The sequence below is a fragment of the Humulus lupulus genome, chromosome 1, assembly GCF_963169125.1.
Source record: "Humulus lupulus chromosome 1, drHumLupu1.1, whole genome shotgun sequence".
NCBI classification, from domain to species: Eukaryota; Viridiplantae; Streptophyta; class Magnoliopsida; order Rosales; family Cannabaceae; genus Humulus; species Humulus lupulus.
The window spans coordinates 291,823,640-291,838,660 of record NC_084793.1 but is presented as its reverse complement, the minus strand read 5'-3'; the positions used below and the strand labels follow the sequence as shown (position 1 = coordinate 291,838,660).

At 33.5% G+C, this 15,021-nt stretch overlaps 1 protein-coding gene across 7 annotated transcripts; it reads right to left on the bottom strand.

The window, feature by feature from the left end:
- Positions 1-294: 294 nt before the first annotated feature.
- On the bottom strand, positions 295-9,910 carry LOC133809570 (uncharacterized). Of its 7 annotated transcripts, none has more exons than XM_062245961.1 (11): positions 9,127-9,909; positions 6,847-6,957; positions 6,601-6,726; positions 3,646-3,738; positions 3,351-3,545; positions 2,745-2,887; positions 2,576-2,618; positions 1,880-1,969; positions 953-1,057; positions 732-842; positions 297-602 (listed from the first exon to the last, which is right to left on the bottom strand). In XM_062245961.1, exons 6-11 carry the CDS (start codon positions 2,813-2,815, stop codon positions 408-410), a joined length of 615 nt encoding a protein of 204 aa, XP_062101945.1. In that variant the 5' UTR covers positions 2,816-2,887; positions 3,351-3,545; positions 3,646-3,738; positions 6,601-6,726; positions 6,847-6,957; positions 9,127-9,909; the 3' UTR covers positions 297-407. The 7 variants fall into 7 exon arrangements, with proteins under 7 accessions (XP_062101949.1, XP_062101945.1, XP_062101944.1 ...); XM_062245960.1 differs by having other exon boundaries at positions 3,426-3,545; XM_062245962.1 differs by having other exon boundaries at positions 298-602; positions 2,745-3,545; positions 9,116-9,909.
- Between the last annotated feature and the right edge of the window lie 5,111 nt (positions 9,911-15,021).

Here is a 15,021-nt window from a genome sequence, read left to right as displayed (position 1 = left end):
TTGTGTTATACTACACTTTAGTATAACACATTATTTGTGTTATATAATGAAGTTTGCATAACACAATTCTTTGCATAAAAAGAGTTATTGTAATAGATATTATAACACAATTTTCGTATTATTGTTATATTTAGATATGTTTAAATTCTCATTATATATTTTATTTATATAACACTAATTTATTCTATTATATTTTAATTTTGTTTATATAATTAAAATTAGTTTTCTAATATATACTAGTATCATCAAATGAGCTTGATTTTCAAATAACAAAAAGTAAGAACATTCAACATTGTATTAACAATCTACAAATTAGTTTAAAACATTCAACACTATCATCAACAGCAAAATGTTCTTTAAGTAATCAAGGATTCTTAAATATTCAACATAGTTAAAAGTTACTACTTTCAACACAAAATATTCTTATTGATATGACTGTCAGAATTTACAACATAACAAAGTACTGCATCTACAAGGCTTGAACTTTTAGACTCTACTGGCCCAGAGGAAACCTCAATTGCTGGCAGCTTCCCATCACCAGCATTACTTGGTTGGACGTCCATAAACTCTTTGGTGGCAAATACAGCAATAAAAAAAGCAGGCTGTATAGAACACAAAGTTCAATATAAACAGTTAATGAGAAATCCCAAAATGAAACAACGGAAAATTACCTAAGAGTGATACACTTATTGGCACTAGAAAAAATATACAAATGTCAAAAAGTAGCACACCTGATAACGAGCAGCAGCAGTGAAAAGATTGACGGTAACAACAAAAAAGTCTTCATTTTCTTCAGATTGCTCTAGTAGAATAAAGCTTACAGAATATTTCAAATCAGCAACCTAGACGGTGTATTAATTAAAATATCTTAAATGAGAAAAAATGGGTTAGTTGTTCAAATAAAAAAATTAAAGATCAGGAAAGAAAATGCATTAACTCAAACATGCTAAACCTGTTTATCATCTAGACAAAAGCCGCTTGCAGAAAAATATGGTGGCAAGAAATCTGCTGTCATCAACAGCATTGACAGTACTTTAGTGGCGCCAATCTGTATGGCCTGCATGGATAAGTTAAAACTCCTTAGTAAAATATAGTAAAGATTTCCAACAATATAGGAATAGCCAGTCTACATACAACCATTAAACAATAAAAGGGGTCCAAAGCATATAAAGGATACAGACAAGTTTGTCCCAGGCTGTGTGCTCAGCACAATTTCTCATTAATAATGATGGAAACCTTGCACTTAATGCCATAGTAAATCTATAATTAGATCCATTTTACATGAATAGACTTTCACGTTTTAGCATGGGGATACACCAATTGAAGTCAAGCATGACGAAACAAATGCAAGTAAAACTATGCTGTATCCATCCCGTCAATATCAAACAATGAAGTTTACTTATGATATGAAACTATGAGTTTCATTAGTATTAAAAGCCATGATTGATACCAAAAAAATAGATACACACTAAAGATATGCCAAGGTCCAATATAAATGTTTTCTGTGGAAGAAATCACTTCATCGTGTCTCTTTGGGTTTCCTCAACCAAAGAATTTAGGGACTGCCCCTTCTTTTTGTATCTACCATTACTGAATAGTGTGCTTTAATATATATTAATATATACGTATACACATATACAATTTACATGCACAATCCACAAAATGTTGGTGATGAACGAATGTGTGAGTCTAAACTGAGAAAATCAGAAGACCAAAAAGGAAAAAGAACACCAACAAAGCAAAAGAATCTTTAAGTGTTGTTGTTGAATGCATAACAGGCAGAGAAGTTCCCCTCAAATAAGAGGAAACAACATAATATGAAAAAGGTTTTCAGTTCAAGCATCGAGAGAATCCTTGCAGGAATGCGAAAATAAGATACCAAGGAGACAACAACAGCAACTATAGATATTGGTTTTGTTGCAGATGACAAAACTGATTGAAGAAAGATGGGGAGGCTGGAAGATGTATCCTGAAAATTTTAAATAACAGAACATCATCTCTTGTAATTAAAAAGTACTAATCACAGAATCAACAAAAATCATAAAGAGAGAATTCTATTAACAAAGGCATATTTTGCAGCTTTAGACAAACAAAAATTTTGAATTCTGGCCCAAAAAATAGTTAGTCAAAAGATCATAATATAATTACTCGTCTTTGCAGCAAAGAAGGTTAATAATTTGCAATCCTCAAAAGGAGTAGCACTCAAAGTTTGCATGTAGTTTGCCTCCAGAAGGCCTGAGGTAGTCCCCGCACAAGCACTTCTCATAGCAACTGTTATAGTTTCCCACACCCTAAATATTGTAATGTTAGGGGGGAACCCCAGTTTCGAACTTGGGCTCGCTAAGCAGGTCTATGGGATTTCTGGGTATAAAATATTTTTGCTATGAGAACAATGTTCAGATTTAACTACATATAATAACCATAGCACTAAGAATTGCCAACATCTATGTTACTAATTCCAACTTGGGCCAAGAATAAAAAAGTAGCCATCTGTTTAATGGACAATGTGCCTTAGGAAATTTGGCAAGCACATTGTATAGAATATCCAAAACAGATGATATAGCAAGTGATAAACCTTCAATTTCTGTGACATCAAAGAGACGGCGAACATGAAGTTTCTGCAATATAAATGGAAAAAAACAAGACAAAAGAAGAAAAATATTATAGGAAGAAAAATGCTCAAATCAGTGAAGAAAAAAAATTAAATAGAAAATTCTGACCAAACAGAATCAGAGCATTCAGACCTCCAATGCTTGTGAAGTCTTGCAAACAATCCGAAAAAGAGCACTATGGATTGAAGAATCAGAAGTAACATGTCCTAGATGACCCCAACCAGCTTTCCAGCGTATGATGTCAACGCGATACCTTTTTTAATCAGTTTAAGCACCTAAAATAGATTTTTTTTAAAAAGAAAGAAAATCAGACTGGCCTGTAAAGAACAACCAGTCTTTAAAATATTGACCTCTGATGTGTAGAACTATATTAAACTTGGCAAATCAAACTAAAGGCCTTACCTCAAGGAACCATTAGAGACAGTATCAAGAATATTTGTATTTAAAGCCACATCAAAACAGGAAAGGGAAACTTTTCTAGAGCAATTATCATCATATTCATCATCTATCGCATATAACGGTTACATGAAAAGACTGTAAAGGCAAAGCGGTAATCATAGTTGGTTTGTAGTTATGGTGTTCAGCCAAAGATTCCTACACATAAAGTTGGTCTTACATAATAAGATCTATTGCTGAGCTCTATTAGTTTGTGTAGAGCAGAAAACATTTGAATATTCAATATTGACTATCGAGAATTGTTAATGGAAATTAACTATGGACAATTTAAGTTTTTCTTACTATCTAGAGACAGTGTAATAAGGAAGATATTAAAGGACATATCTTGAATCAGGTTGAAAGAGTGGTTAGTTTTGCCTTTTCTCTGAGATGCCAACACTAAAGCAAAGCTTTAATCATCAGGTGGGAAATCATCATCCGAGGCATTCTCAAAAGGGAACCCAAAGTTTTCCTCGAAATGATAAAAGCTTTGTCGTCCTGAATCCAAATAGGAATGCTAATTAGAACTGGCAGAAAGAGACCCAAATGGCTTGAGCTCAGAAAACCTGAAGTTTATGATTAGTAATTTAGTATATACTTGAGTTTTCCTTTTTCAGAGACTCCTCCAATCGAGTAATCTTATCTCCGCAAGCTTTCTCATGGTCTGACATCATACTCTTTTCTTTCTTCCCTGATGTCATTTATTTACAACAAGACTACTTTAATTACATTTCTCTACAAGGGAATGAAAAGAGTAGTGCCCTGTAAACTTACTCATTTGTAAGCAATTAGTATATTGAAGCAAACAAGGTTCAAAAATAGATCCCCACTTTTTAATTATCTTTCATTCCAATACAAAATAACAAATCAAACTCATAGACACACTTCAACCATTATCAAATATAACCATTATAAATAAGTAAGCAATCCAATTCACCAACATGCATTACAGTAGTCATTACAGTATTCATTATGCTAAGTCAAGCTAATTTCAGCAGCCATGCTAAGTAAAGGTAAGACCATTTTTTAACTATTGATTGGCCTTTCTTTCAAAAAATTTAAGTTTTGTAACTTGTACAGTTTTGAGTTAAGCTATTTTGTTGAAAGGAGAATCAAAATATAATTTATCAGTCACTTTTTCTGCAGAATGAAATTTCATTTACAGAGACTGTCAAGCAAGAACACAAAATCAAAAAGAAAAAAATATATAAAAGCCATCCATAAGAGTGCCAATGTAGAACTTAAAACAATGATTACCATGTCAAGACAAACTAATTGAATACTTTTCACACATCTAAATTCAAAAGGGAGATAGGGGCATTGGTAAGAAGATTAAATGCTTTAATTCAATGGACCATTCATATACCAAACCACATTGGAACATTAAGAGGTTTAAGTTCTGGTTTAGAGTTTCAAAATCATGTCTTGTAACTCATCTTGCAAGGAATTAATATATCCAAATGATTAAACAACTGAACTTTTGCAGGTGATTTCATTTCTAACATTTCTTTTAGGTGGTTTTCGAAGAGAAACATACTTCAACTCATTCATAGCACTCACAACTGATGCATACTTGCATCGAAGAAATTTCAACTATAAGGAAATCCAAAAGTACCACTAATGCACTTTTATTTTATACTAAATAAGCCATTTGTTGATAAGCATCATCTTAAATCGACTATATATGAATAAGAGCAAAAATATAAGAGAAAATATTAGGCAAAATGTGACTTGAAGTAAATCAGCAAAAGCAACCAAAAATGAATACAATAATACATTTTTAATAGAGTTATTTTACTGTGCTATGGAAAGTAGACTTTCTTGTAGTTAAAAGCAAACCAAGTTAGTCTCAAATTATAAAATATCCATGCTTTGTTGGAGAACTATAAAATTGTTTATATGAAGTTTCTTAGTGACTTTCCCTTCCCAGTGACTTTTTGTTATTTTGTTTCTAATTAGTTCATTTATTTTGAATAAAAAATGAAACTGATACTTCCTTCTGTGATGTGTGAGTTTTTTTGGAGGTGTAATAGGTACCAAAATTATCCAATAAAAAACGTAGAATTTTGTTAAGAAGTTAACTAGAACAACTACTTACTTATTAGCTACTGTATTTAAAATTTAATTACTTGATGCTCAAACAATTGAGTACATAATTAGAGCAGCAGGACAATTGTAATAATTGAGTACATAATTAATCAACTTTTTAATTAATGTGGTGAGACTTTATAAAAATTAACTACAGAGAATAATTGAATCAACAAAAAATATATATTATATGCAAATTAAATAATGTACGTGTAGTGGCTTCTTTTATTTTATTTTTGTTTGTTTGAGAAATGTAGAGGCTTCTTTATTATGTACATTAAAAAAGACAACTTACAAATTACTAGAACACATGCACTAGAAACCAACAACACAAACTACAATTCATAAACTAAAAAACACAGGAAATGACAGAGAAACAACTACTACTAGAATAGACTAAGCATTGTAATCGTTGACGTTATTATTGTCCCAATCCACTGAACTAGAAAATACCACTATTTTTAGCATACTCACAAACATGCTTTGGATTAAAAAAAACACTTTGGATTAAAAAAGCTTTGGGCATTTATGTTTGTTTTGTTTAAAAATTATCTGAAATCCCACAAAATTTTCATTGCTCTCATTTTTTTCCTTCTTCATTTTCAAATCTGTCTTCATCTCTCTCTCTCAAAAAAGAAAAAAGAAAAAAAAAAGAGAGAACTCTAGGCAAAGAACACCCATACTGCTTTTGTCTGTGCACCCAACCAAATCAACCAGGACTTGTTAAAGACAAGGAAAATTCCTAAATCTCAACAGAATTGCAAGACCAAATGTAGGAGTTTCTTTTTTATATTAACTGAACTTGAAGATGAGAAGAAAACCGTGGGATTAGCAATAGAAGGCTCAGAGCTAAATCATGTTCACCCATTACTAAATCAAGTAGACTTGAAAAGAAAAGCTCAAAATAATGAATCTCCTTTACTCTATTCCAAATAACAAAGGTATGTTTTAGATAATGTGTATTTTAGGAACTAATTGATTACCATAAAAACAGAGCAATTAGACTAAGAGACAAAAGGATTTGAATCATATCCTTGATCATGGGAGCTTTAATTTTTTTCTACGAAATAAAAATTAAACAAAGCAACATTGTTAACTACTATTTTAAAACGTATATTGTTCACTGAGACTATGCATCTTTTCTATCTCCTCTACCTTTTCTCTGTCTCAAGACTTATATTATTAGCCTAGAAATATATAGCTCACCCTCTAAAACTATCTTGAATACTTCATTAAACCAAAGGGCTCATACAACATATTCTATCTGTCCAAGCTCATAATGTATATACAGTTTCTTTGGTCATTTTATCATACACTTGTGGGGCATTGACCATTAGTTCAAGAGTAACATAGACCACAGTTACCTTACACTACCTTGAACCTCAATACAAACAAACATTCCAAAACTAACCCAGAACTTTTTCAAAGAAGCAAAGGACAATAGATATAAGGCAAGAAAACCTACCTCTGCCCACTCACAACAGTTTCTTGAGCATGAAATGAGCTGCCAATGCCCATTAAAGCAAAACACACAACCTAGTAGGTATTGCTGCAGAAGCTTTTAGTCCAAATCCTTTCCACCTTTTCTATACTGCATATTCAATTTTACAAGACATGTTACTATTTATAGTTGAATCAGAAAGTATAAACATTGATAACAAACAAAAAATGAGTAGAAATAATATTTATAAGGTAAGCTAAAAAAATGTACCTATTATTCCATCTTCGAACCAAATATAGACCCTATTGCCAAACATAATGTGTTTAAGTTGTTCCAATTCCAATCCTCACCACGTAATTGTTTGCTTAGCTTCTTTAGCATCTGTATTATACAAGGATAAACAACATAAGATAGAATTTATAATGAAAATAACATATAACACATCTCTTGTAAGACTAAAATTAGAGTATGGATGTTCATCTCTTGTAATTTTCCAAACTAAAAAGCATACTTTCTGTCTTAATTATAGAATGAATCATGGACAATAATCAGCAGCTAGGTCAATCATCCTTGTAAAGTATCAGTACTAACAAACCAAACAACAAAAAGAGAGCTCATAATCAATAATTAGACTATAAAATTGCTGTAAAATAAATAATTTTACAGTAAAATTAATGAAAAATCCAAAAACTCACACAAACACAAAAACGAACACAGCCCAAATCTTAAGGGCTATTATTAATTAAAACTACCATATTCAAATAATTTAAAATATGAACCTAAACTTGTATCAAAGTAAGAACAAAATAAGTGAGGAAAGAAAGGTGTGAATAGAGAATAGAGAGTATAGAATCACCTTGCAAATTTATTTATATATACACAAAAATTAGAATAAAGAAGAACATGACAAAAGCAAGTAAAATTACTTGTTCACATTTGAAGATGAATTGAAAGAATTAAAAAGTAGTTGGATGTAACCTGTACCTATGTACTGTTTTGAATTCTTTAGCAAGTCTATTAAAGGATGAACTTACTATACATTAATTAAAGACTGTTTTCATGGGAATGAGTTATCAAAAGCATGAGAATTTTGAACAAGGACACCAGCAATCTACCATGGATTTCCCGCTGAATCAAGTAAAGAATACCTACTCCAGAAATATGTGGAAATTGTAACTTAAGACTTGAGAATCAAGTATAATGATAGTTTGGAAGAGTTAATTCTTCACCTTGGTTGTAGTACATCATAGGTTGGCAAGAGCAATGTCCATTGAGTAGTAAATGATTTAGAATCAGCTGATATAAAAAATTGTGATACGTTCACATATATGATGATAAGTGTGCTAAATAAGTATAGGCCAACATAATCATTCAAAAGTGTGCTAAAGTAGTTGCTGAATTGGAGACCCTTTATGTATATATTGACATAGTTAAAAAATCAAGCAAAGTTAACATTCCAAGATGTCGTTTAACTCACACATGGAAAGAGAGCTTCTACAAATATACCACTACACACTTAAACAGAGTGGAGAAGAGAAGACGTGTACCTCAATTGAAAGAAGAAAAGAGCAAAGAAATGGTTATATGTGCGAATCTATAAAAATGGTGATAATCTATATAACCAGGACCTAAAGTACAAATATAGTCACTCCAGTCTAAAAACTCACACCTCACGGCTGCATTCAACACCTCAAATATCAACCCTAATTGACCAACACCCAATCGTGCAAGGAAGGCCCAAATTGAACAAGAGAGATGCTCCTGTTTTTATTCTTTATTTCACATGTATACACACATTATAATAAATCATATTAAAAACAAGTAAACATAAGCGTATACAATGCACAGAAAATTAATAAAGAAATTTACACACATATATATAACACATACATGTATATAGATCAAGCATAATATTTGAAATAACAAACAGAATATCTTAAAAGAATATACCTTCTTATTCAGTTTCTAGAGATCTTTCTCCTTTTTTGAAAGTTTAAATCAAGTCCTAAATCAACTTTTTCCAACCATAATTGTAATGAAGTGAGACCGAAAAAAAAAACACAAATTAAGAGCACAACAGTGAGACTGGAGCATAAAAATACCCCATAAATACAAAAATGGATATTAAAAAAAAAAGCTTATAGTAGCTGAGAGAGGGACAAAAACCGGAGATACCCTGAGTGAGAGAGAGAGAAAGGTAACCAAGAAAAAGATTACACATACCTGGGGATTTCATGTGAAAGAGAAAGAGGCAGTGAGAGAAAGAGAGAAGCGGTGAGAAATAGGTAACGTTGAGTGAGAGGAGGAGAGGGTTTGGGGATTTGGCGAGATAAATAAAGAGACTGTGGATCATACAACACGAATGGATCAATTATAATTTACACACTACTTAGTAACCTAAATGTTAAAGAGTTCATCTTGGTTACTTCAATTGGTAAATTTCTCAGACTTTCTAGATCAAGTATCATAAATGTAGCTCAATTTTGGAAACAAAACTAACATAAACGCTAAAATCAACAAATGAGCTGAGCAAAAGTACCATGAACTCACCTCAATGCACAAAGCCTCATCCAAGCCTCCAATCGATGACGACCCTCCCAAGAATTTGGCATTCGCTGCTCAAATCCAACATGAATGGTTCAGAGTCCCGACTTGGCGAGGATCGAATCGGTCTCATTGCTAGCTCCACCAGCCTCCACCATGATCCAAACGACTTCGTACGGCACCAGCATCAGCGAGTGCATCATACCGATCATGTGAAGGGCCTGGAACGTCCTCACATAAGTGGGAGTCACCACAATGATGGTTCTAGGATTCTTGACTCCAAATTGACGCCTTTGCTCCCTCTGAACCGTGTCAATAATCTGGTGCACCTTCATGACCTCAGTCGGATTCATATGCGGCCAAGGTCTGATTCGGATCCCGTGGCGGCCAACCACCAGACGGTTAGTAGAACTACCAGTGAGGACAGTCCTATTCATCAGGAATTCATCACTGGAAGGATTCGATCGACGGAGCAAGTCAAAGGGACCACCACCACCACCACCACCGAGCTCAGAAGCAGACCGAAACGGCACAGGATAAAGATTATTAGTAGAGGACTAGAATTTTGGGGTTTCGGTGAGAGGTAGGGAGAGCTAGGAGTTTGAGGCTGTGGGGAAATTTCTGGGAAATTTGGAGAATTTCCTCTCGGAAAGTTTGGAAATTTTTCTCAGAGAGGTCTCGGAGGTTCAGGAAAATTTGGGGTTTGGGTAAGGAGATTTATGCTAGGTTTAGATAGATGTGAGGGAGAGAATGAGATATGTAGATTTAGACAGATGTGAGGGAGACAGACAGTTAAGAGAGAGAATGAGATATGTAGATTTAGAAATTGAGAATAACAAGTGAAATAATACAATATTTGGCACAATTATTTCATTTGCCGCCAAGTATTTGTGCGCCATTTTTTTTATGTCCAGCCAAAATTTTATGGGTTTAGGATAACACTTTTTTAAAAGAGTTATACTTAAATGTTGTGGAAAGGGTTATTTGGTGTAACTAAGAGGATCGTGGGGACAAGATCTGTCAGAGTAGTGGCAGTACTTATTTCCTAGGAACAGTGTATGTTCCGTGCGTACCCCATTCTGCAAGTTAGTTAATTAAGGAGACCAACCTCCAGATTTCTCGGGGACACGTCAGCATCAAGGAAGACTAGGCTAGTACTATCTGGGTATATGATCCGGATTCATTTACCAATATCCAGGATCGTTTACCTAAGTCCGGGTTCATTCACCAAGACCCAGGTCCATTTACCAAGGTGGATATCTTGTTGACAGCGTCTTCTCCTGGATCCCACTTGATGGGATCTGTCTCCTGGAATGAATTGTCTGCCATCACAATTTTTATCCTAGAGGATGTAGATTGAGGGTGGTCAGGGAGATGATGCGGGCCTGCACCATAGTTCTGGCTCCCTTACTATGCTTACACTACTTGCCCGTCACCGGGCTTAGTATGGTTGGGCCGTCAGGGTGTCCTTATTAATTATTCACTAGGCCCAGGTTGGGCCCGGACTTATTCTGAGGGCCCGTGGACCCGTTCAGCCCTGCTACGTGTCATAGGTGGAAAATTTGGATAACAATATGGTTTTACTCTATGCAAATTAACAATTAATAATAGAAATGATACAATATTCCAAACCCTAGATGTTAATCAAGATCCAAATTCAAAGTATGAATGCAATTCTTGATAATCAAATAAGCATGTTCAAGATTAACATTCATATCATGATCATATCATGAGATGGTATGATGATATAAATGTTAATCTTGAATATAATGATATGAATGTTAATCTTGAATATAATGAGATGGTATAATGATATGAATGTTAATCTTGATAATCAAATAAACATGTTCATGATATGAATGTTAATCTTGAATATAAGAAACTAAATGATTAAATGATAATATGACCTTAGATACATTTAATCATCAATACCAACAATGAAAACATAATAGAATAACAAAATACAAGATTAGGGTTAGAGAGATACAACCTTTGTATTGAGAAACTTGAGTCTCCAAACTTGTGGAACTTCTAAGGCTTATACACAATAAATATATTGTTGTCCAAAATCTTTATTCCAAGCATTCCCTTATTGTTTGAAGCTTCAACTAAGTAGAATGAGATTTGGGATTGAACAACCTTAAAACCCATGCAAGTCAAGCAAAACTTGATGAGTTTCTTGGAGAAAACTTTGGTCTTAAAAAAACAATTGAGAGAAAGAGGCTAGAGAGAGTTGGAAAGTGTGATCAAGACTTTTCATCTCTAATAACCCATATTTATAGTGTAGGCATCATAATTAGTCTAACCAATAGGATTAGAGCAATTAAAACACATCATTTGGAGCATTTTCCGTCAACTGTACGGACACTCATAACAGCCCAGGCGATGCGTTGCCTAGCACCAGGTGATGCATCGCCTTTGACCAAGCGATGCATCGCCTGGTCTATCTCGGCTTGGGTTTTGAAGCTGTAGGAAACGTGTCTCCTTCTAGCCAATGCATCTGTTTTGGCACTCTAAGACTTGTCTCAAAACACCTCCAAATGCTCCCAAACTTTTTGGGAATGTTTGGATACCTCATTGTATCACTTTAGACCCATAAAAGTCACTCTTAGATGCTTTCTACACGATCTCATGTATTTCAGTTCTCCTTGAGTGAAAACAGTTAAGTGTTTTGCACCTCAACGTATAAACACCTTAACTATTATATTTAACCAATCTCAACATATACTTCATCTGGATGGACTTCAATTCGCTACTCTCATAAGTAGACATTCAACTAATATCTGCAAGTGAAGGGAAAGTAAGGAGGGTGAGCTTGAGATCCTAGTAAGGAAGTACAAACATTCAATTGAAAATATTATCATGGCAATGATGGCAATGATGTGAAATAGCATAAAATCATAGTTTTCCCTAATACATACAATGATGTGGCATGTCCATGGCATTCCATCATTATCATCATATACTTTGACTTGCATCTATTTATCTCATTCTCGTAGCAATAACAAATCATTCTTTCATATAATGCAATGTCTTAACATACAAAACATCTGTCAAACACAACTTTTAACTCGTCATGACGTAACATCAACTTGGCATGACATAACATCAAACTAGTCATAAAATAACATCACAATGGTCATAGCATGAATTCTCGACATAATATATGTCAAACTTATTATTCATACATTCATACATATTAAAGGCAACAAGTATTATGGAATAGAAGTTGGGTGACGCAATTGTCCTTCTAGGACCACCTCGATCATTGTTCTGAGGCAACCATTGCCAAATATTCATGCATGGTAAACTCACCTACGCAATACTTGTGCCTGCAATCATCATCATAACATAGAAAATACGCAACACATCACATCATAATCAACAACCATAGCACAAACTACCATCATAAACTCATAAACATATAACCATGCATAAATGTGATAGAAGCTAGGAGGAATAAACTGTCCTTGGAGGCTACCTCGGTCATTTTTCTGGGGCAACCACTGCCAAATATCTCATCTTCCGAAATAATAATGCCTGAAAACAATAGCATAGACACATGCATACATAAACTCAAGAACATTGTCTAACTTCCTTAACTTGGTATGAGAGTCTTTAAGAAAGAGTGGCGCAGACTCGCCCTAAGTAAACACCTTAGAAACATAATAATCAATCTACTTAATATACCATCAATAATAAATATAGTTTAAGGTCTCAGTACAAAGAGAACCCCAAACCCTAGATCTATCACTAAAAAAACTTAAGATTAGAAAACTAAACCAATATTCATGCATTATTATATCACAGACCAACTACCCACCCCTAGGCCATGCATTTCCCATTTTTAAGATGATTCCCAACTTCCAATAACCAATAGATTTTGAAACCCTAGCATGGAACGAAACCAACATAACTATCAAAAAATAAAACAAGGTGCTACCTTCCACCAAGTGACCAAACCCTCTAAGTCTTCTCTCCACATTTAATGTGTTTACAACCTTAGCCAACATGATTACAAACCTCTAGATGAGCTACAACAAGATGAGAGAAAATTCTAGAACCAAAAGGACGATACTTACCTCAAACGAGCCTTGGCTCTTCCTTTCCTTTCTCTTCATATTTTTTCGAACCACCACTCTTTTCTCTTCCTCTTCTCTTTGTGCCTTCCCTTCTCTTCTCTTCTCTTAGTGTGTTTGGCCTAAGCCTTCCCCCACCTCTATTTATAGGCTTTCATCCCACCAACCACATCTCCACATTAATTCCAATAAACATCAAATCCCAAAATTACCTTTCAATCAATTATCCTAAACAGATCCCATGATTTCCTCTCATTAATTATCCTAATCAACTCCCATGCTTTCCTCTCATCATGAACCTAGACCTAAATTCTTATTATGTTCTTCCATAAAGCCTTTATTCTTCCAATCACCTTGCTTCTCCTCACATGTTTTTCGCTTAGATTTTCCCTCCATAATTACAAAAATGGCGAACCTAGTCCCAAGCTTTTTATCATGTTCATTGATAACTCTACAAAATAGAGTTATTTTACCATTTTTTTTGTGTGATAATTGTTGCTTAATTCTTGAGTTTTTAATTGATTTATTAATTTTTTAAGTAATTTCTAATTTATTAGTCTTATTGTAGTTTTCTAGATTTTTATATGTTTTTATAGATATTTTATTGTTTTATGTTGTAATTTAATTATTTAAAATTAGTATTGTTAGTTTGAATATGATTTTATTGAAATTAAATGTTATGTAAATTAAATTTTAATTAATATTTTCATGGAAGTTATATGGTATATTTTATTAATGAAAATATTTAATTTTAATTTAGTTTATGATTATTTTGTAGAAAACAAGGTTGCATTTTGTTTATTTGGAAAGAAGAGGGAATACAAGAGAAACAAGAAAAATAAAAAGAAAAGTGGCATTTTCAAGGGAAAGAAAGGAACTCCATGGCCCAAGCCCAAGTTCAGCAACTAGCCATCAGCCACATTCACCAAATGCAGTCCACCATTTTGCCTCCTGAAGTTCACGGTTCCAGCTGCCTTCAGCATCACTGCCTTCCCTTGCACCAACCGAACTCCCAGCTCACCAACGCCAGGCCTGCCAGCCACCAGCCCCCTTGCACCCCAAGTGCCACAAAGCTGCCATTTTTATTTTTGAGTCCAACAAAGCAATTTGTCCCATTGTCCCATTTGTTAACAATACAACATTTTTTACCCCACTTTCTACACATTTTACCCCAAAATATTATTATTACACCCTATAATTTACCCATATTTTCCATATTATAATTAATTTAATTAATTTAAATTGATTATTTTGGCTATAAATATGGAGTTTTGCAGACCATTTAGGGTGTCCATTTTTTAGAGAGGTTACCATACCAAAAATTCTACACATTTCAAAACCTCTCTATTCTCTTCATCTTCTTCTTCTTTTTGGTTATTTTCTATGTATTTTTAGAGGAAAAATTTGGGGGTTTCTCCTCCAAATTTTCCTATTTATGTTTGTAATTTTTAGTGTATTTGCTATTCTAGTTATGAGTTTCAAATCTTTTTAAGATTATTAAGGTGATGATGAAACAATTTGTAACTAGATAGTATTTATTTTGTATGTTGATTTCCCATTTTGTGCAACAAAGTTTATGGATTTTTCTTGTTCAAATATCTTCTTTCATCTTAAATATCATGTATTTTGGATTGTTAGCACATATTTACACTTTGTTATTCATTAGTGCAAAAAAACATAATATTCTTTGTGTAAGATGTGTCATTAAATTGTACACATCCATGCTTAAAACAAAAATATTATGTTTTGCCTTTTAAATAATGTTCGTTGATTTATTTGTTATTTCATTAGATTGATTTACACTAAATGCTTTGAAATTATA

Excerpts from the sequence above, each read along its gene's own strand:
- LOC133809570 (XM_062245961.1), bottom strand. The coding sequence starts at position 2,815 with ATGTTACTTCTGATTCTTCAATCCATAGTGCTCTTTTTCGGATTGTTT. Across the intron at positions 1,970-2,575 it reads TGATGTCACAGAAATTGAAG|GATACATCTTCCAGCCTCCC; the intron begins GTTTATCACTTG and ends TAAAATTTTCAG. Across the intron at positions 1,058-1,879 it reads TTGCTGTTGTTGTCTCCTTG|GCCATACAGATTGGCGCCAC; the intron begins GTATCTTATTTT and ends TTATCCATGCAG.